General features: G+C 39.2%; 4 protein-coding genes across 4 annotated transcripts; 1 reads left to right on the plus strand and 3 right to left on the minus strand.

The window, feature by feature from the left end:
- Positions 1–3,099: 3,099 nt before the first annotated feature.
- PG994_002801 (uncharacterized protein) lies at positions 3,100–3,408 on the minus strand (the record flags this gene model as incomplete). Its single annotated transcript, XM_066854210.1, has 1 exon — positions 3,100–3,408. The coding sequence occupies one exon, from the start codon at positions 3,406–3,408 to the stop codon at positions 3,100–3,102; it is 309 nt and encodes a 102-aa protein (XP_066720065.1).
- A 10,532-nt stretch (positions 3,409–13,940) lies between these two features.
- PG994_002802 (uncharacterized protein) lies at positions 13,941–14,911 on the minus strand (the record flags this gene model as incomplete). Its single annotated transcript, XM_066854211.1, has 3 exons — positions 13,941–14,209; positions 14,260–14,552; positions 14,709–14,911. The coding sequence occupies 3 exons, from the start codon at positions 14,909–14,911 to the stop codon at positions 13,941–13,943; spliced, it is 765 nt and encodes a 254-aa protein (XP_066720066.1).
- Positions 14,912–16,380: 1,469 nt separating this feature from the next.
- On the plus strand, positions 16,381–17,792 carry PG994_002803 (Acyltransferase mlcH; the record flags this gene model as incomplete). Its single annotated transcript, XM_066854212.1, is given in 3 exon segments — positions 16,381–16,486; positions 16,557–17,514; positions 17,525–17,792. The coding sequence occupies 3 exon segments, from the start codon at positions 16,381–16,383 to the stop codon at positions 17,790–17,792; spliced, it is 1,332 nt and encodes a 443-aa protein (XP_066720067.1).
- Positions 17,793–18,144: 352 nt separating this feature from the next.
- On the minus strand, positions 18,145–20,492 carry PG994_002804 (uncharacterized protein; the record flags this gene model as incomplete). The annotated part of the gene is made up of 4 exons (XM_066854213.1): positions 18,145–18,687; positions 18,745–20,010; positions 20,078–20,399; positions 20,470–20,492. The coding sequence occupies 4 exons, from the start codon at positions 20,490–20,492 to the stop codon at positions 18,145–18,147; spliced, it is 2,154 nt and encodes a 717-aa protein (XP_066720068.1).
- Between the last annotated feature and the right edge of the window lie 846 nt (positions 20,493–21,338).

The raw sequence follows: 21,338 nt of genomic DNA on the forward strand, positions 1-21,338 counted from the left end.
GAGTTCTATCGGTTCTGCACTGGTGTGCGGTTTTGAGATCGTGTGTAGTGGCGGCCAACCTGGTGAGTAAGCTAAAGCACCCCTTACGGGCCACCCCCTCACGGGCCATTTTACTGAGCTACCCTTACCCCTGTAATCAAAGCCATTTCTACGGCTAGAATTGATATAAATACACTATCTTTCGTTGTTTTTAATAATAATACAGTCCTCCGCCTCCGTGCCATCATCTTTCATAGCTTTTATAGCGTTGCGAGGCCCTCTTAGTATTTCGACGTCGTTAGCTTCGTTCTCGTATATAACCCTACCCTTTAACTTTCGCTTAGCCCGGCGTATATTAGTTATATAAATAAATCGTTATCTCGGTACGATTCTTACTTTTTAATATATTTTCGTAATTTTTTTATCGAGTTTAGTTTAAAAATAATCGACTTAAGCTTTAAGATACGCGATTTTATTAACGCTTTAATTTAAGGCTTTATTAACCTTTTTAATAAAGAGTCGTTAAGAGGGTATTTTAAAAGTAGGGTCTATAGTAGTTAATTTTTAATTACTATTTTATAATTCCTAGCTATTAAAGGGTGTTTTAATAGGTATTAAAGTTAATTTAGCGAGGAAATTAAATATTAATTCTTTTTTAATTATTTTCGATAATTTTAAACGTGCTCGAGTAACTTTTATATCTTTTAAGATAACGTATTTTATTAATAACGGCTTTAAATAATCTCGTAAATAAATCTTAGCCGTTTTTTGAACGTTTTTAATTATAAAAAGAGTTAATATATTAATCTTAATTTAGCGGTATATTTTTAATATATTTATTTTCGTAGGCTTTAGTTTAAAGACCGTATTTAAGTATTTTTTTAAAATAATCTTTAACCTTTTTTTAATAAGCCGAAGATTTTTATATTTAAAACTTATATTATATAATTATAATATAGTTTATAAAAAATTAACTATTTTATTTAAAACATAAAGTTATAAAAAGTTATTATTTATATACGATTTATAATTATTATAAACTAGGATAATTTATTTATTATTATAGCGAAACCGTATATAAGGGATAAAGATGTTTTAAATCTAATCTAAAGCTATAGCATTACTAGTCTACTCTTCAAGCGACGCTTTAAACCGCTAGTTATCTTAAAGATGGCCGTTTTAGTCTAGAAACCACTGGCTTTAAACGTCGGCCCCTTTGAAAATAATTAGCGGTAGGAGGGGTACCCTATTATAGCTTATATACTCTAGGGTAGTAATTTATTCCCTTTTTCGACATTTTTTTTAAGGGTTAAATAACTAGTAGCTTTAATAACCACCTAGTGGTTACTATTAATGCTTTAGCCGATACTTATTTCGTTAATATTATAAAAGCGTTTAAAAGAGATATTAATTAGTTTCGAGGTATTAAATTTATTAAAAAAAACGTTAATATTTATTATTATAGCTTTATTAATCTAGTTATAGTTAATTACTTTTAACCTTATAGTTTTAATAAACTTATTTCTAGTTAAAAAACGAGTATGTTATCGTTATTTTAAAGTATAAGAAGCCCTAGAGGCGTTTAATATCCGCTAGGCTATAAACTTAAACTTAATTAACGCTGGCGCGAAGCTTAACTTAGCTTAATTAACGGCTTAATATATTAATTCGTTTTTTAAAAGTGGTGATAAGACTTACTAGTCTTTATTAAACTTACTTTTAATAGGTATATTAGCGAGACGGCGTTAAATATATAATTAAGGGGTTAATTATTTACGGGTAGATTTACGAGTAATTATTTTAAGCTTTATATTACGCACAGTAGCTTATACACGCTTTTAAATATTAAATAAAGATATTATTATAAAGAGTAGAAATAAGCGAAAAGAATAAGGGTAATAATAACTTTAAAAAATAAAAAGTAATAATTAAATTAAAAAGTTTTCTAGTTGAGATGCACGGTGAAAAGACGCGTTCGTGGGGTAAAACGCGGTGGCCCGTGAGGGGGTGCTTTAGCTTACGCATAGACAGTTAAAGGGTTGGTTCATTCGAGAATCCGCTTCCCGGTTTTCATATGTACATGTATGAGTTCACAATAAGCCGATTGACGAGTTGTACATATTTAGTTGACTTTGGTAACTATTAATAGCCGAGTTGCTTATTGGTACTAGCACCGATCGTTCGACGGTCCGATTGGGATGTCAGACCGGAGTGAGCCGAAGTGAGATGCTCAAATACGTACGCTTGACAGTGTCTCTTCTCAGAGCTTTGTGTTTAGCATTTACTGTTTGATGTATCATCTTTTGGGTATGTTTACTATGTATGAATTCATTTGCCAAAAGAATACCACGGCCTAGGTTTCAGTGCCAAGATTGTTTGGGCTGACCACGTGTGGCCCTATATCCCCCAGGGACCCAGGGTTGTCCGTATCGACTCTAACAATGACAGGCAAAAGATAATCTAGATTACTGAAGCGACTTCCTGCATGAATCATCCCCCAAGTCTCAACGTGGCCAACGTGGCCTGCCTCCTTGGTTCTTAGTGGAGGCCGTCTCTGTGTGCAGGCTGGACCTCGAGAGGACTTTCGAGGGGCATTCGATCACCCAAATATCTCAATAAATGTGTAGGGGGTCTTACTATGTGGTTCATGTGGAATCATATGTGGTAGCTTGGCTGGGTGGAAACGAAGTGCACGGCGATGAGATCACTAAAAGGGGTTATGACCTCCGCGGGAGAACGAGCGACTTGTTAGTGCCTTCTGAGACCTATATGTATGTTATACTTTCGGTAAATCAATTGGAAATATCCTGCTAGCCACTTATACTTCTCCTGGCTTCCCTGCGCCATGTGAACTGCTTGGCCACTTTGGGTGGATCGGAAGGCTCGGACGAAGCACCATGTAGTTGTTGGCATGGCGTCTCTGCGATTCTAGCGTAGGTCGGTATGCTGCTTCTGCTCGAATGAAAGGCATCGTCAAACCGTTTAGTTTTATCCCGCCCAAGTGCCGGGAAGTCCGTATCCCGGAATCCAGGCGCCGGTTCCTGCTGCTTGCAGTGCCTTCCGATGCCCTCACTTGGGGAGCGACATACGACGACTCGCAACCCTTCATTCTCGAAATCATCAACGAAATTCCTCGAATTCCTCAGGCGCCTGATCCTCCGCTTCCTGGATTCGTACAGCTTCGGGGGGAAGCTCGCGGTGCTTCCAGAAGGCCTGGGCTTCGAGCGGGCGGTTGCGGAGATCCGCATACTCTGGGTGGGCATCCAGTACGGCCACCGAGAAAACCACCAGATCACCCGTACCCCAGGTGCAAGATATCACCTGGTAGCTGCGCGAGCCTTTCTGGAGGATTCCGCCAATGATTCGTTCGTAAGACAAGCCACTTTCAATTGTGGCTGACTGCCTTAAGAAGGGAAAGAGAGAATCCATTGTTTGTAGTTGTAATGAGGGCTACGTTCAAAGGTAAGTCAGCAGTTGAATAAACCCATGGTGGTCCTCTTCTTACCTTCGTTTATCTAGTTGCTATTTATTCAATTGCGCCAATTCAGGCCTGCTAAGTGCTTGGCATCAAATAGGGGAAATAGGGGAGCTGCAGATAGTCTCCTTTTCGGGGGGTTAAAATAAGGGGTATGGAAAACCCAAATCACCTAGGACTCAATCGTGCAAATCTAGTGAGTGAACTGGATAGTCAATTGGAACTGGTCTCTTCCCCATGAACAGCAGCTCCTGGTTTTATACACAGCTGTGAATTGGCATACACCCGTGTATTCCACCGAGACGTCTGACGACGAGACGCTGACTACAGGTATACATAACCACAAATGTGATCTCGTCTATTTGGGGTACAGATGCGACCATGCCCATTCGGGTTGGGTGAAAATGACGAAAATGGTCTTCATTTTTTCGGTGAGGGTTTTGGCCCCCTGATCTCAGGGCGGCACCGAGTTGCCCAGCAAACTATAGGGGTAGCAATGGGAATGGTGGGGTGGTTTAGTGCATTGTTAAGTGCCTACAACGCCTACAATGCGATTGCAGTGCGACCGGGACACCCTATTTTCCTATAAGTGGCTGAGCGCAATGCGAAAAACAAAGGTTTGGCATGTTATACATTAACGTACCTCACAAGCGAGCTGCGCATATAAGCGAGCTGCGCTTATAAGCGAGCTGTGTATTTTTAATTAACTTTTTTATAATTAACTTTATATTAACTTTTCTTTTTTAATAAGCATAGAATTAAAAAATAAAGAAAAAGGGTTTAATTTAACGTTTTAAGCGTTTTAAAATAACTCGAAATTAAATATATAAAAAGTTATAATAATATATTATATCTTAAAGTTGACGTTACGTAGCCGACGACTATTACGACCTAGCTTAATCATACGGCCTAAACCTATAAATCAACCGGTACAGAACTACAATAACCCGACTAGGCTACGATATTATCGGCGTTAATAAAACCGCTAGTTACACTAATATGACCTCACTTATACTTCGCGACCGATTACCGCCTCGCGCGAAGACACCACGATTAGTAATAAAACGGATAAGTACCTAAAGGAATAAAAAGCGTAACTAATTATACGGGTTACCTAACGGCTTATAAAATCACTAATTTAAGAGGAATGAGCTATTAAGCTAGTAAGCTCGAAAAGCTTAAAAGATTATCGATTAAGTTAAAGATAAATTATTAAATTAAAAAGAATTAATAAAAAAGGGATTAAATATATAACTATAAATATTTCTTATATATTTTATATAAATATTCTTTATTTTAATAATTAATTTAAATATTAATCTTAATTTATTAATAAAGTATATTATTTTAATAACTTTATTATAAATACTTTTATATTTTATATTTAATTATAATTAAATTACGGTTATTATTTATTATATTAATAAGTATTTATTTATTATACGTTTACATACTTTTTCGTATTATTAATATAAATCTTTATATATTTTATTAAGGTTTTTATTAAACCTTTAATAACGTTCGTTATATTTTAATTACTTTTATTTTTATGAGTTATTACTTAAACTTTTAAATAATAACCTTATTAGAATATATCTATTTTAAAAAGTAACGCCCCTCGCAATAATAAAAACGTTACCCGACCCTCCCCCGATATAAAAGTTAAGGATAATAGCGAGAAAAACATCCTTATTAACTTAAACGAGCTAATTAAATAATTTAAATAGCTTTAATAAATAAATATTAATTATTAATATTACTATACTAAGCTTAAAAAGGAGCGCGACGCGCTCCGAGCTTAAGCAGCTTTTAAATAAACAACGGATAATATTAACGAGCTTCGTAAAAAGGTCCAACTCTTACGAACTACTACTAATATTATTAAAACCCCCGTTATATGTAAAAAAGGGGTTAAAATTAACGCATTAATATTATTCGATAAGACGAGCGGGAACCTCCGAGGATTCCTCGTCCAGGTTAAAGCCTATTAACGATTTTACGAGGGGACGTTTAAAGACTTAACTTAGAAGGTTATTTATACGGCCCTTTTTTTTAAAAGAAACGCCCTCTTATGGTTCGAACCCTACTTAAACGAACTCGTAAAGCGCGACTAGCAAGTCGAACTATGCCGCGTTAAAACCTAGCAGATTTTCGATAGCTACGATAGCTTTAAAAACGCCTTTAAATCACTTTTCTAAGATCCCGACGAGAAATAATAGGCCGAAAAGGAGCTCGAATACCTTAAATAAAAAGGATCTATAATAGCGTATACCGTAAAGTTCTAATATATTATAGCTCGCTTAAACTATATCGAAGCTATTAAAATTATAATATATTACCGAGGATTTAAAAAAGAAATTAAAAACGAACTTAATCGATTAAACGCCCCGACCACCTTTTTTATATATATAAAACTTGCTATTAAGATCGATACGCGCTTATATAAATAACGCCACGAGAAGTAAGGCGGATAACCCCGGTAAAGCGAACAAATTAAAATTAATACGGGATAACCACGTTAATAAATTAATACTTAAATTAAAATAATTACTATATACGAATATTATAACGAACTTATAAACCTTAACGCTACTAAATATAATAAAAACAATAAAAAATAAAACGTTATTTATTATAATTATTAAAAAAAGGATATTACGTTAAAAAATATTAAAAACCGAAAAAAGTATTTTAACGTGTTTTAAAAAAATAATAAATTAACGTTACTAAGAGTAAAGCTACCTTTATAATAGCTATTAAAAGAAATAATATTAACAATACGTTAAATATACCCTATAATAACTTATCTTAAATAACTTATTATAATAACGGATATAATATATATTTAACGGATAAAAAAAGTACGGAATAGTTTTTAAAAGCCCCGAAAAGTAAAAGAAATTACGACTAGGCCCTCGTAACAACTAGCCGAGAACTTACGTTCGCGTATACCTTAAAGGCTAACGATTCTAATAATAATAAAGAAACGGTTATATAAAGATAGTAAACCGATAACCCCTAGCGGTTAATTAAAATACCTATAAACGAGCTCGTAAACGAGATCGCTAAGTTAAAGGATTTAAAAATTAACGAATAATTAATTATCCTAAATATACCTTACCCCGACTCGAAATATTTATACTAAATACTTATTACGGCTAGGTTTATTTAAAAAATTATTAATAATTATATTATAAATAATAACCCCTATATTACCTTTACGAATAAAGTATATTTTACCTTTTTATAGATCTCGTACGTATACGACGCTTATATAGAACACCTCGCGAAAAAACTCGAGAACGAGTAGTTTCCCCGACGGATTAATAAGCGAGCCATTATACGACCATACCCGGACTACGTAATTAAGAAGGTTAAAACGACGATTTCGGACGGACGTTAAGCGTACCTATTAGTATAGGAAAACCCACGGTAGTTACGATAATACTACCTAGAAGGACGAGATTAAGGGAAGTGCTTTAAGGATTAATGCCTCGAGTACGCTTAAGAAAAATCGCGGGCTTATAGACGCCTAAAGTAAAATACTTAATACTTCTAGGATACGTACAGAGCCCGGCGAACTTAACAAACCTTCGAATCCCTGGACGAACTAGAATCCCAGGTATTAAGGCTAGTATTACATATAGGAAAAGGATTCGATACACCTCCCCCAATATATCAAGAAGCGCCTTACAGGGAAAAAAGGAGATAGTAATAATAACAGGATCGATCGTAAGAAATTATTACTTATATAAAATTATATCGATTAAAAAATAAATACCGCCGATTATAAAAGGACGATATTAGGCGGGATTAGAACGGTCTTTATATTAAACCTTAAACGACTAAGGCCTTTATAAATATATTATATTAATAATAAGCGTAAAAAAAGTTTATATTAAAGCGTTACTTAATAACGAAGCGTAAAAAAACTATATATTATTACGAATTATTAATAAACTCTAATTAGATTAAATAAAAAAAACGCCCTATATTAACTCAAAACTGTTAATAAAGGATTTATAACTTACAATAATAAAAAAGTATAAAAAGAAGTTACGAACTTTTCGATTAATATTAAAAAACGTTATAAACGAATTACGTATAATATCACGGACGTCGCAAGATATAATATAATTTTAAAAATACCCTAATTATAAATAAATAATTTTAAAATTAATTAAAAAATAAACTAATTTTAATAAAATATATTAAAAAGAGGTTTAATTAATAAATAACGGTCTAAAAAATAACCCCTTAATAAACTTAAAATACTTAAAATATATATTATTATTAAAAAACCTAAACCGAGCGTTATAATAACCGTATTAAAAGAGTACCGGCAGTTTATAAACCTTTTTAATAAGAAATTAAAAATAGGTTTACCGTTTTATACATAATAAAATTACGAAATACCTTTTAAAAAAGAGAAAGAACCACCTTTCATACTTATATATAAACTTAACTAAAAATATAAAACAATACTAAAAAAATATATTACGGAAAACCTTAAAAAAGGAGTTATATAACTATCTATATTATTAGCCAAATTTCTTATCCTTTTTATTTTAAAAAAGAGTAAAAATAAGAAGCCTAAGTAACGTATATATATCGATTATAAAAAGCTTAACGAAATTATTATTAAAAACCGATACCCTTTACCTTTAATTAGCAACTTACGAAATAAACTATTATACGCTAAGATCTTTATAATACTCGATCTTTTTAACGTATATAACCTAATCCGTATTAAAAAAAGAGAGGAATAGAAGACCGCGTTCCGGACTAAATACGGATATTTTAAATACTAAGTTATGCCGTTTAATTTAACTAACGCACCAGTTAATTTTTAGTTTATAATTAATTACGTATTACGGGAATACCTTAATAAGTTTATCGTAATATACCTCGATAACATCCTTATCTACTCCGAAAATAAAGAATAACACAAGGAGTACGTAAAACTAATACTCCAGAAACTATAGAACGCTAATCTACTGGTTAACCTAAAGAAAAGCGAATTTTACCAGACTCAAGTCACCTTTATAAAATACGTCATATTCTTAAAAAAAATCCGAATAAAATCCTCTAAAGTAATAATAATTAAAGAGTAGCTAACGCCTATAAACGCTATAGAAATCAGATCCTTCTTAAATTAACTAATTATTACCGGATTTTTATCCCCGGATTTAATAAGTTAATAACATTTTTAATACACCTAATTAAAAAAAACATACTATTCGAATAAACTAATAAAAAAGAAGAAGCTTTTTAAATTATAAAAGATCGAATTATTAATAAACTAATATTTTACGTAATAGATTTTACGAAACCCTTCAAAATTAAAACCGACGTATCGAATTATATAATCAGAGGCTAATTAAATTAGTAAAACGATAACGGGAAATTATACCCCGTCGTATTTTTTTTAAAAAAACTAAATAAATTAGAGCTTAATTATTAAATTTATAATAAAAAATTAATAACTATTATTAAAGCTTTCGAAAAATAGAGATATTATTTTAACGAAATAATAAAACTAATAAAAATCTATACCGATTATAAGAACCTAATTACGTTCATTACTATAAAAAAGCTAAATAAATAATAAATACAATAGTTTAAATTCTTATTAAAATTTAACTTCGTTATTATATATTATAAAAACAGTAATAATAAAAAAGCCGATACCTTTAATTAATGACTAAACCATTAAAAAAAAATTCTATTAAAAACCCGGACTATCCTTATATATAATAACGATAATAACCTCGTATTATTACGATACCTACACGTAACCAACCACGTCTAGCATAATAATAAATAAGTTACACGCTTTAAGGAATATTACGAATAAATAAACACAGCTACCTTATAACCACCGTATAAAGTATTAAAAAACGGGCTAATATATTACTAAGGTAAGATCCTTATTCCTAAACCATATTAATAAAAATTTACTTAAAAATTTTACTTATACCCCGTATATGGATACTAAAAAGTATTCAAAACGTAAAAGCGAATTACACGGCTATTTAATTACAAAAGTTTAAAAGACTAAGTTATAAAGGTTATTAATAAATACAACCTTTATAATAAAGCTAAAGTTACGCGATACCGACCGTATAAGGAGTTATAACCTATACCACCACTAGATAAGGCATAGAAAACGATTATATTTAACTTCGTCGTTAAGCTACCTTTATTAATAAAACTATTAATTAAAATTAAATATAATAATATATTAATAATTACGGATAAGTTTATAAAATATACTTACTTCTTACTGTATAAAGAATCTAGTAATATTAATAACTTTACATATATATTTCTCCGAACTATCGTTAACCAGCATAAACTACTAGAAATAATTATCTCCGACTAAGACAAGCTATTTATAACCAAGTTTTAAAAATCGTTTATAACATAACTAAGCGTGAAATATAAACTATCCACGGCTTACCACTTATAAATAAATAAACAAACCGAACGAATAAATTAAACCTTAAAATAATACCTATAATACTACGTTAATTATAAATAAAATAACTAAATAAAATTATTACTCATAACGCAGTTCGTATATAATAACGTAAATAATAAAACTACGCGTATTTTATTATTTCGAACAAACTATAAATACGACCTAGAAATTATTAAACAACCCTTAAAAAAAATTAATACTAATCGCGATTATATTAATTAAAAAATTAAAAGAACTTCAAACTACTTTATAATAAAACCTCACCTTTTTTTAAAAACGAATAAAGAAATACGCTAACCGAACCAAATTAAAAAGATTAACCTTTAAAAAAGGAGAAAAAGTTTACTTCTTATAACGTAATATTAAAACTAAACGACTTAATAATAAATTAAACTTTAAAAAGATCGGACTATTTAAAATCGTAAAAATTATTTTAAAAACTAATTACTAATTATTACTACTTAAAATAATACGGATATACTTTATATTTTATATTTTATTATTCGAACCAGCCTTTAAAAACGCGAATATCGATATATAATTAAAAATTGAGGTAAATTAATACGAATACGAAATCGAAAAAATTATTAATAAAAAAAACGAAACTTCTAATACCTCGTTTAATAAAAGGAATACCTATTAAAAAATATTTAAAGAACGCCGCCGAAAAGCTTCGGAAATTTAAAACAAGGACGGGAGCGAAAAATCAACATCCATCCCGAACCAGTTAATTACTTCGAAAATACTAAAGTTATAGACGTCCGCCACGGCCTTAAACTCCGCGCACTCTTACGTTTCTAACTCGTTTAAAAAACGAAAGCCACGCTTCGCTATCTTAACGCCGCGAGTTATTAAGGATTCCCGTTAAACCTTAATCCGTTCTAAATAAAGGAAAGCCTTTTAAGCGTTATAATAAGCTCGCTTTAAAGCCTCGTTAACTTAATAAAGCGAGTTATTAACTCTTTACTCCGTAATATAAAAGCGACGAAACTCGTTTACGATATGGGAAATAGCTAATACTAACGTCCCCGAACTATTATAAAATACCTCAAGGCGAACGTACTCATAATAACGACCTAAACCCTCTATTATTTTATACGTCCATTTTCGGAACGAATATAAAAAATAGGGTATAACTTTAATATTAAATTTATTAATAAGCGTAATAAAATTATAATACTATTCGGTTTTTTTAAATTTTAAATAATAAAAAAATTTCTTAATATAATTAAATATTATAATAAATAATATATTATAATAAAAATAAAAAAAGGGACTTATTAAAAACTTAACAAAACAGAAGAACTAAGGTATTTATAAAACCTGGCGCTTTAAAAATAAATTAATTAAAAAAAGGAGAATAATATTATAACCTAGCTTAATTATACAGTTTAAACCTATAAATTAACCGGTACGGAACTACGATAACCTAACTAGGTTACGATATTACCGGCGTTAATAAAATCGCTAGCTATACTAATATAACCTTACTTATACTTCGCGACCGATTACCGCCTCGCGTAAGGATACCACGATTAGCGATAAGACGGATAAATACTTAAAAGAATAAAAAGCGTAACTAATTACATAGGTTATATAACGGCTTATAAGATCACTAGCTTTAAAAGAATAAGTTACTAAGCTAGTAAACCCGGAAAACTTAAAGGATTATTAACTAAATTAGGAATAAACTACTAAACTAAAAGGAATTAATAAAAAAAGATTAAATATATAATTACGAACGTTTTTTATATATTTTATATAAATACTTTTTATTTTAATAATTAATTTAAATATTAATTTTAACCTATTAATAAGGCATATTACTTTAACGATTCTATTATAAATACCTTTATATCCTATACTTAATTAAGATTAAGTTACGGTTATTATTTATTATATTAATAAGTATCTACTTATTACACGTCTAGATACTCTCTCGTATTACTAATATAAACCCCCGTACGTTCTACCAAGGTTTCTATTGAACCCCTGATAGCGTTCGTTACAACGACGTAGAATTCGATCACGATCCGAAATCTCTATAAACTCTCGAAAACTTTCTAATTTTAAAAAGGAATTAATTATTTAATATATTATTAATTTAAATATACTATCGTTTTTTTCCCTAGTTAAATAATATAAAAGATATAGCGAATTAATTACTTAATTTATATAACGCGAGACGCGTTAATATTAATTAAGCCTTTAACTTTATATAATAATAACTAGACTTTCGAACGCGTTTTAACTAAAGAATCGATTATTAAAAAGTCTTTTATAGAAATCTTAACGCGTATTACGCGTAGTTTATTTTTATATAAAATATAATTAATAAGTATAAAATATAATTAATAAGTATAAAATATAATTAATAAGTATAAAATATAAAAAGAGGATATATATAATTTTAACGAGACCGGGTTTTTTATAAATTAAATCTCGTTCGAAATAATTATAACCACTTTTAATTAAAGCGGAAAGCTTAAGGTAATATAATAAAAGAACCGGGAATAAATTATAATTATTTAAAGCGTTAAATGTATAGTTACGTCATCCTTTTATATATTATCTTTATTAAGAAAACGTACCTCTTTTTTTGATATAAAAATAGCTTATTATTAAAGGATTAAGTGATCGTAATTATTAAAAATAATTAAACCACGAATAAAAAGGCGAGGACTAGATTCGATATTTTAATTAATATATTAGGTCTCGTATAAAGGGTCGTTATCACCTCTTAGTCTTAAACGGCTATAAAAGCTACTACTCAATAGCTTTCGAGCTTTATTATAATAAGAACTCGATTATTATATTCTATATACCTTTTTATTCGTTATATAAACTCTAACCTCTTAATATTAGCTATTTTCGTATATTAAAAAAGGTGTACGAGAAAGAAATTAAAGGTTTTATACGGGCGCATATTACTTATATTTTAAAGGAAAACTTTCTACCAGCGTTTTTAAAAGTGTTCTAAGCGACTTTTATTATTTCGAATATATAAAAAAGCTTTTAAAAAATAAGACTCGTTTTATACGATCCGGAATATATTATTTTATAATTAAATATAAAGCTACGCACTTTAACACCTCTAGGGACGTTTTTTAGCTTATTTATCCCTTAAGAATTAAAAACTTTAAATAATTTAATTAAAGCCTAGTCTTAAACTTAATACGTTTAAAACCGTATCGTATAATATTAAAATAACTTTTTAACGTTTATTTTAATTAGTTTTAATTAAATCGTAAAGGTTATAACGTAGGTTATATACTAAGTTATTTTTTTTTTAAAATAAAAACGCGACACTTTAAAAAGTAAATAAAATACTTAACCGGCGCCGCCGTACGAAAAAAAACGGCTATAAAATAAAAGATCACTTCGTATATAAGCTAATAAATACTTATAATTTTAAAAAGACATTAATAAATAGTTACAAGACGAATCGCATCAAAGGAGTAGTTATATAAAAACGTTTAAAATACACCTATAACGCTATAAAATCTATAAAGAGCCTAGGCATAGTATATATACGTATTAAAATAATATAAAAACCTTTAAAATAAATAATTATTAATATATTTAATTAATTATAAGCGTTATAATTAAATTAACTTATAACTTATAAAGCTTAATAATAAAAAATACGCAGCTCGCTTATGTGCACAGCTCGCTTGTGAGGTACGTTAGATAACTCTTTCAACATCTAAATCAGCTTAACTGTGGTGTGAAGTTGTATTAGTGGAGTGTTGGCAATTATGCAGGCAGCATCTGCTTATTAGGATGATCGGTCTTTGCAAAGTAGAAGATGACAACCACCAAATCACGATCGCCTTCTTTACTCGGCTGGTTACAAGACGAGATCCCCGAGGTCAGTTCTTACCCATCCCCTCCTTTTGAGAGAGCAGTGTATTAGGCAGCGAGTGTATTCCCTTTCAATTATCTGGTAACGACTGCCCTCCTGTAACCTTGAAAACAAAGGAGAAAAAGCAATAATAGACATCAATGCTTCTTGGGTCGTCCAACCTTCTCCTTCACAGCATCACAGACACCAAGGTGCTTGGAATGTTCGTCCAAGTCCTCGAAGCTTGCGCAACCACATTTGCACATGAAACAGCCCCAAATGTCATCCCGCCCGCCGCAGCGCGAGTTGAGTCTTTTGTTGAGGTGTCGCTGATAGTTGCTCTTGATGGAAGTGTAGTAGTTGCATTTGCAGGTGTACAATGCGGTGTTCTCATCGGCGTGTGTGCTGTCCGTATGTCGCCTGAGTCCTTTGGGCTGGTCGAAGGACCAGGGGCAGTCCGGATGGATGCATGGATACCTCTTTGCCGAATCTGGGGGCTTGCGGGGACGCCTCGCTTTCGAGCCGGCGCTGCTGCTCGGGCCCTGGGCTGTGGAGGCGGGGGATATTGTAGTAAGGTAATCCAGATCTTAGTACCCCCACCACCACCATAGCTCACATTCGACGACGAGTCTTGGTAAAGCGACGAATCGAGCGAGTGCTGTTCATAGCCATCCTGCCCGTTCGCAGGTGGAATTCCTATGAGCGTCCGGTACCTGTCGCGCGATCGACTGCCCTGGAGGGATTGGCCGTAGCCAGCTTCCAGAGCTAAGCTCGTTGAGGTCCCGTAGCCATAGGGATTGGCCGGGGAGCATCGAAGGAGTCCCCGCCGAAATTTGAACCGACCCCAATGAGATTGAGGTCACTGGCAGAAGTTGCAGTGCTGGTTGCAGCAGAAGCAAACGCCTCATTTTCCCCCCGGGGTGCACTGCAACGGTGGGTGGCTAGTGTTGCTGTGGTAGCCATAGTTGTCGTAGCCGTTGTAGCCCGAGCCGATGAGGTCTCGTAGCGCGCTGCTCCCTGCAGAGTACTCGTGGTACGGGTGGAATTGATTCGAGTTGTGGTGTTGAAAGGTATTGTAGCCACGCTGAAACGGCAGCTCCTCCGAGCTGCGCGAATCCCCGAAAGCCATACCTGGGGGTAAGTACCCCTAACTCAGGTCATGGAACTGGCCCGCCCAGAACGGCAAACCAATACAAAATGTGGCACTGCCAAACCCGGTTAGCATACATCTCCGCCGCTGGTACGATACTACAGTAAGAGCCATACAAGAATACCTGGGTGCGTGGGAGATTTGGCTTTATTTCCAAATTCGAATAGATACGTAATAAGCTTCCGTGTCTTTCCTCTACGGATGTTCATACCGTGGATGTAATAGCAAAGTAAACTGGGTGGGATTTCAAGGGGAGCGTTAGGATCTATGTGACTTTTGAAGACCATTTCGAGCCATGCCTGCGCCTACTCTTGAGCTCAGTTATGCTTGAATTACAAATGCACTCTGTAGACAAACAGGTCAGGCCTGCCGCCGAGCGCCATTGGGCCGAAACGTGGTAGGCATACTTGACCACATCGCCAAACTTCCTCGAAATTGAAGATACGGGAAGCCCGTGATCTGGCTATGTTTCATGTCGTCTGACATTTACTCTTCTGGCATTTACTGCAACGCTATCAAGGGGAAGCAGTATATCCTGCAGAGAACAGACGCGGGCGTTACGTGTGTGTCCCAGAGCCTTACAGGACATTTTTGAGGAAGCGGTATGGGAACATCCTCCTGTCATCATCTCTAAATTCCCAGGCTGGACCGTCAAGAGCATGAGAACAACTCCCCAGGGAAAATGTTCAATCCCACAGGGACGGTGATCCCACAACCGAATGCTTAAGGGAAGCAGAAAGCGAACCTTGAACATCGTCGGACAAAAAAGAAAGACCAAGGCAGAGTAGCTGTGTGCCGATTGAGCGCTGTTTCCATGTCCTTTTGGCTTCCTCTGTTGGACCAGCATTGGTCGCGCCACCTCAGACTGCCTCCAATCGAGCCAGTCGGGAACCCACAACGAAGGGCCCGCAACGAGGCATTATATTACCGGGCCAATAACAAGAGCATCCTGCCAGCTAATTGGTCTTCAAGCCCACTAGACTGGTTGCCTGAATCACTGTGGGTGACCCAGCCTCAGTTGATCGACGAACTGTGACCTGGCGAGTGGTTTTGTCGGGCTGATGTCGTGTGGGAAGACGACGGCCAAGGTTTCTGGATGTTATGTTGTAAGCGTGCTACTATCCATCCCGCATCATGTCTCTGCCACGTACGATGATGGCGTATAGGACTGTTTATGCAATTTCGCTCCGCGGAATTGCAAAGCGCTAAGCTATCCAATGGATCGGGGGAGTGAATATTGCAAGCGGCGGCTGGGAGGAGCTGTCGGATCACTAACACGGGCCCGGGTGAGAGAGCCGCAAAGGCGGGGTTGCTGAAGAATAGGTCGCGAATCTTACGGGCGGCCCCAAGATGGCTGTGTAAACGCCGATAAGCCGCAAATGCAACATCCGAGATCAACTCGTCAACTCGTATTCTAAATTCAGGCTATCGACATTTGTAAGCTCAACATGGAGAAGCTTGATAACATATTAAAAACATATACTGTTTCTTCCAATGAGCTTACGGTGAAGAACAAGCTACTGGGCGCCGGCTTCGTATTCGTGGACAAGAATGGTACGTACCCCTCTTCGCCCAACGTAAGCGCCCCCTCAGTCTCTCATCGCAGACAACCCCCCAAGAACAGGCATCATCTACGAAGGCCCCTCGGGCCGCCTCGCCTTCGCGCCCGGCGCCGCGCCCTTCACCACCCGCTCCCTCGTCTGGCTCGCGTCCATGACGAAGCTGCCGACGGCGGTCGCGGCGCTGCAGCTCGTGGAACGGGGCCTGCTGACCCTGGACCAAGACCTGCGGCCTCTGCAGCCCGAGCTCGCCGCCCTGGAGATCCTGCGGGGGTTTGACGAGGGCGACGGAAAGCCCATCCTCGAGCCCAACACGCGGCCCATCACCCTGCACCACCTGCTCACGCACACGCTGGGCCTGGCCATGGACCTGCCCGTCCCGGACCTGATGCGCTGGAGCCGCGCCGTCGGCCGCACCGCCGTCAACCTCGACTGGAGCCGCGCGGGCATGACGACGCCGCTCTCGTTCGCGCCCGGCGAGGGCTGGGTGTACGGGATGGCGTACGACTGGGCGGGCGCGGTGCTGGAGACCTTGACCGAGGAGTCGCTGGGGCGGTGGATGCAGGACCGCATCTTCGCGCCGCTGGGCATGGAGCGGACCGGGTTCTGGCCGGAGCGGATTTTGGGCAGCCATAAAAACGGCAGCAGCAACGAGGAAGAAGAGAAAAGAGAAGAAGGGCAAGAAGACCGGCTGCTCGAGTTCGCGTTCAGCGCCGAGGACGGTATCACGGGGGCCCGGCCGTACCCCGACGCCGAGCTGCGGCCGGGCACGAGCTTCCTGCGCACGGAGCACGAGATGGAGTCGGGCGGGGCGGGTCTGTTCTCCACGCCGCACGACTACGGCCTATGCCTCTCCGGCCTGCTGCGGTCCTCGTCGTCCCCCAACCACCAGGAACAGGAACAGGAACGACTACTACTGAAGCCCCAAACCCTGACGCAACTCCTGACCCCGCAGCTCACGCCGCCCCAACGAGCCCAGCTCGCGTGCACCATGTCGGCCTTCCACACCGGGTTCGGGCCCGAGTTCCCCCAGACGGGAGCGTCCGGCTCGATCACGGTCTGGGCGGCGTGGTGAATCTGGACGACGTGCCGGGGAAGCGGCGGGCCGGCAGCATGACGTGGAGCGGCATGAGCAACGGGCGGTGGTGGGTAGACCCGGCGACGGGCATCGCGGCCGCCATGTTCACGGGCGTCTGCCGCACGGCAACGTCGTCGTGAACCGTATGTGGGACGAGCTCGAGCGGGCCGTCTACGGTGATCTGCTGCCGGCGCTGAAGAAAAAGGGAGAGGAGAAGCAATGAAGTGTAGGTAGCGGGAAGGCGTCGGGAGTGTCGTCGTCAGATGTCACGTGCAAAGAAAGCAAGAAAAAAGATCGGACGAGCACGGACCGATTGACTCCAAAGCAAACAGCTGCGTGGGACTTTTGTCTATTAATACCACATGCTGACTGACTCGCAACATCCCTTTGCTTCCTACCTCCCTTCCAGAGTTGTACCGACGTGGATATCACATAATCTGACTGCACATTTGCTAGAATGAATAAAGTCTCGTAACCTGGTTCCGCCTTGTGTCATCTTCCAAAGGTATACCCGTGTGTCGAATTCAATCGACATCTCATTTTCCCTTATTCTTCCCAATCACTCGCCCCCAAGTCTAACCATCGGTTCCGGTACTCCGGAACGAGTGACACAGGGCGGCGTAGTGATGCGTCAGATCCAGGACGTTTTGGGGCAGGCTGGTGGCCTGGATGATGCTCCGCACCTTGACCGCCCCCTCGTCCTCGATGAGGGTACGGATGGTGTAGAGCAGATCGGGCGAGAACTCGCTGTACCAGCGGTACTGCCACGTCACCAGCCGGATCAGGGACGCGACCGTCTCGCGCGTGTTCTTCGTCTTCGTGTACACACGCAGGATGCCCGACAGCGCCTTGGGGCTGAAGCGCTGCGCCAGGCACGCGCGGTAGGCTTCGACGGCCTCGTCGTGGTGCTGCAGGCGCTCGGCCAGGCAGCCGAGGATCTCCCACTCCTCGGCCGACTTCTTGTACTGCATGGACTGGGCGCGGTACTGCGCCATTTGGGTGCGCCAGATTGTGTAGACTCGTAGGTCTTCATAGAGAACCATGAAGAGACTATCCAACCATCGCTCGCACAGTCGCTTGTTATTCAAACGCGATAAGTGCTCTTCCGTAGTTGCAGACTAGCCACTCATGTTAGTAAACTAAGATCAAGTATCTCCACCAGGAGGGCAACTTACGTTGTCCGAGTCTGATTTTATGGCATCAGCCTTGACCTTGCCGGGATCAATAGTGTGCTCAGGCTTCTCCACTGCATTCGGGACATCCTTGCCATTCGTCAGGGTTGGCGCAGTCGAATCAGCGTCGCCAGCTTTGGACTTCTCATCCTCGTCATCTTCCTCGTCGTCCTTTTCGTCATCTTTTTCGTCATTATCAATTTCGCTCTTTTCTTCGTCTTCCTTGTCACTTTCCTTATTGTTCTCCTTTTCGTTCTCCTCGTCGCTCTGGCCGCCATTGACCGGGGGCTCAGGAGTCCCGCGAAGGCCATCGAGACTAGCGTTGCGCTGCGCTGGGGGCGCAAGAGAGGATGTATCCTGGCGCTCAGTCCTGTACTCGTCCTCCATCACAAAGACGTTGCTGCGGATCTTGAGTAGCTGGTCCCACCCAATCTTGGCAGTCATTTCTGTCAAGATGCTGTACGCTTGCTTGAAGGTTCCACGGTAGGCGGCCGCCCTCAGGTTCAATAAGCTGGGATCTACCTGCTCATTGTATCTCGATTCAGGCTCGCTGTCGATTTCCTCCAACCGGGTCTCGGGTAAAGTGGGGAGATAGACGTCTTTTGGCTCGGGCATAAGGGGTGCATCCTTATCCTGGTAGGTGAACATGGGGCACGAGTTAAGAATAGTTAAAGCGTTTTCCCAATCTTCCATGGTGACGTAGACCTGTGCTAATCGGGCCCACGTGCCAAATTCACTAGGAGCAGCAATGGTACTCCGGTCTGCGCAGCCCTGGGCCATCTTGAGTCTCTCCTCTTTCTGCTGAGCATTGGGGGCTGACAATGCCTTCTTCATGAGGAAATCCGCCTGCGTATCAAGCATCACGTAGTCCATGGGTGTATCTTTGAGTGCCTGGTACAGAACGCGCACACCTTGTACTTCTTCGTTGCCCATGAACAAGACCTTGGCCAAGAGCGAAGAGACCTCGACGTTCTGGGAGCGCAATTTCTCGAAGAGGTTGATGGCAGAAGCGAAGCGGCCGGAAGTGTGGAAGTATTTCAGCAGGCCAGCAGTGAGGTGGTTCGAGACGTTGTTGGGTACCTGCACGACCGAGTCGGAACCCAGCTGCCAACCGCGGAAGAACAGGTGCTCGGCAGCGCTGAGGAAACGATGTTCGGTTTCGGTATTCATAACGGGGTTGAAACGGCGGACGCCCATGATCTTCCTAATTGTGTCGCCGCTGCCATCATCCGCGTACGAGTATGCACGCAGCACACTGCAGAGATATGTCTCTCAGCCATAAGTCGTCGGTCGCGGGTCGCTTCTCTCCCCGCTCGTCAATGCAGTAGCTGTCGACAGTTCCCGGAATGGTGACATGAACGCGCATGTCCAGGCGGGAGAAAGCATTGTAGCAGCAGTACAGACCTTCGACGATCTTGTTGGTAGCTTGCTGGCCGTGCTCCTTGTTGTTGTAGGTGAGGGTGTTGATATAGGCAGCTAAGCTGGCAGAAGAAGAGGCGTCTACACCGGTGACATGATGGTATACGCCCGTCTGTCGCGTGGCGGTTCGGAGGTTCTGCTTAAGGAGGTGGACCAAGTCGGGGGGCCCAAGTTCGCGCAACGACTGAAGCGACTCGGTTCGAGCCTCAATGGACTCGTGGAGTACTTCTTCGGATATCCTACCATGGGCGAATGTTAGCAGGGCTGTTTGTATGTTTTTGCAATGGGGAGAAGGGCTGTAGCTCTTACTCTGGCACCGCCGGCGAAGGCATTGTGAAGGAGCTTGAAGGAGCTTGGAGTTATGAAAGCGCAAATGAAGCTCCACGAGTTTAATGTTATTCTTGGATTGGAAAGGGTATGATGCAACTCAATGCGCCCGAGTCATGTGGCAGTGGAAGGAGAAAGGGCGTCAATGGTGCCGGGCACCTTGAATCGTGATTTGACGGCTAATGATGTGCAACTTCAACTTCCAGTACAGACGACACTGGCGGGCGGGTTAGGTAAGGTCGGGAGGGAGGATCGAGGGTCGGGAGAGGCTGGTGGTGGTGGCATGCGACAGGAGTGGACTGGAATCACTGGTTGGCAGGGACTGGGAACACGATTGCGCACCACAGGAGGGTTCCGCTTGGCATTGGTGATTTGGCCAGAGTTGTCTCTCCAATCAAGGAACGCGCCATCCCCCCCCAAGCCACGCCGGGGATACATTGTTCAATCTAAAACGCCCTGAAAAAAGCTTCTGTCAATCTAATAATCTCCTTCAAGCGCACTTTTACGGCGGGTCAGCCACAACCCACAGCAGGGATCGATCAGCTCGCGCCACATGGTTCCTGGCCCACATCCCACTAATAAGTTCCGTCATCTTTTGCCCATCTGGAGGTGCTGGCTGGTGCAGTCAATTCGACTCAATTTATTAACAGGCGCGTCCTCTCAACTCCAGGCGCGACTACGAAATGCGATCCGTTGCATAAACCCTGTACAACTACCACCAGAAGAATTCCACATCCGCAACGAGGCGACTGGTGATTGCAGACTCCCCGCGACTACTGGCCTGGTTCTGGATCCTTGTTATCAATTAACAGCAGCTATGCGATGGATCTGAAAGTGAATTATACATGTGA

Source organism: Apiospora phragmitis (genome assembly GCF_038363925.1).
Source record: "Apiospora phragmitis strain CBS 135458 chromosome Unknown utg000003l:1.0-2676785.0:1.0-2680665.0, whole genome shotgun sequence".
Lineage (NCBI taxonomy): Eukaryota > Fungi > Ascomycota > Sordariomycetes > Amphisphaeriales > Apiosporaceae > Apiospora > Apiospora phragmitis.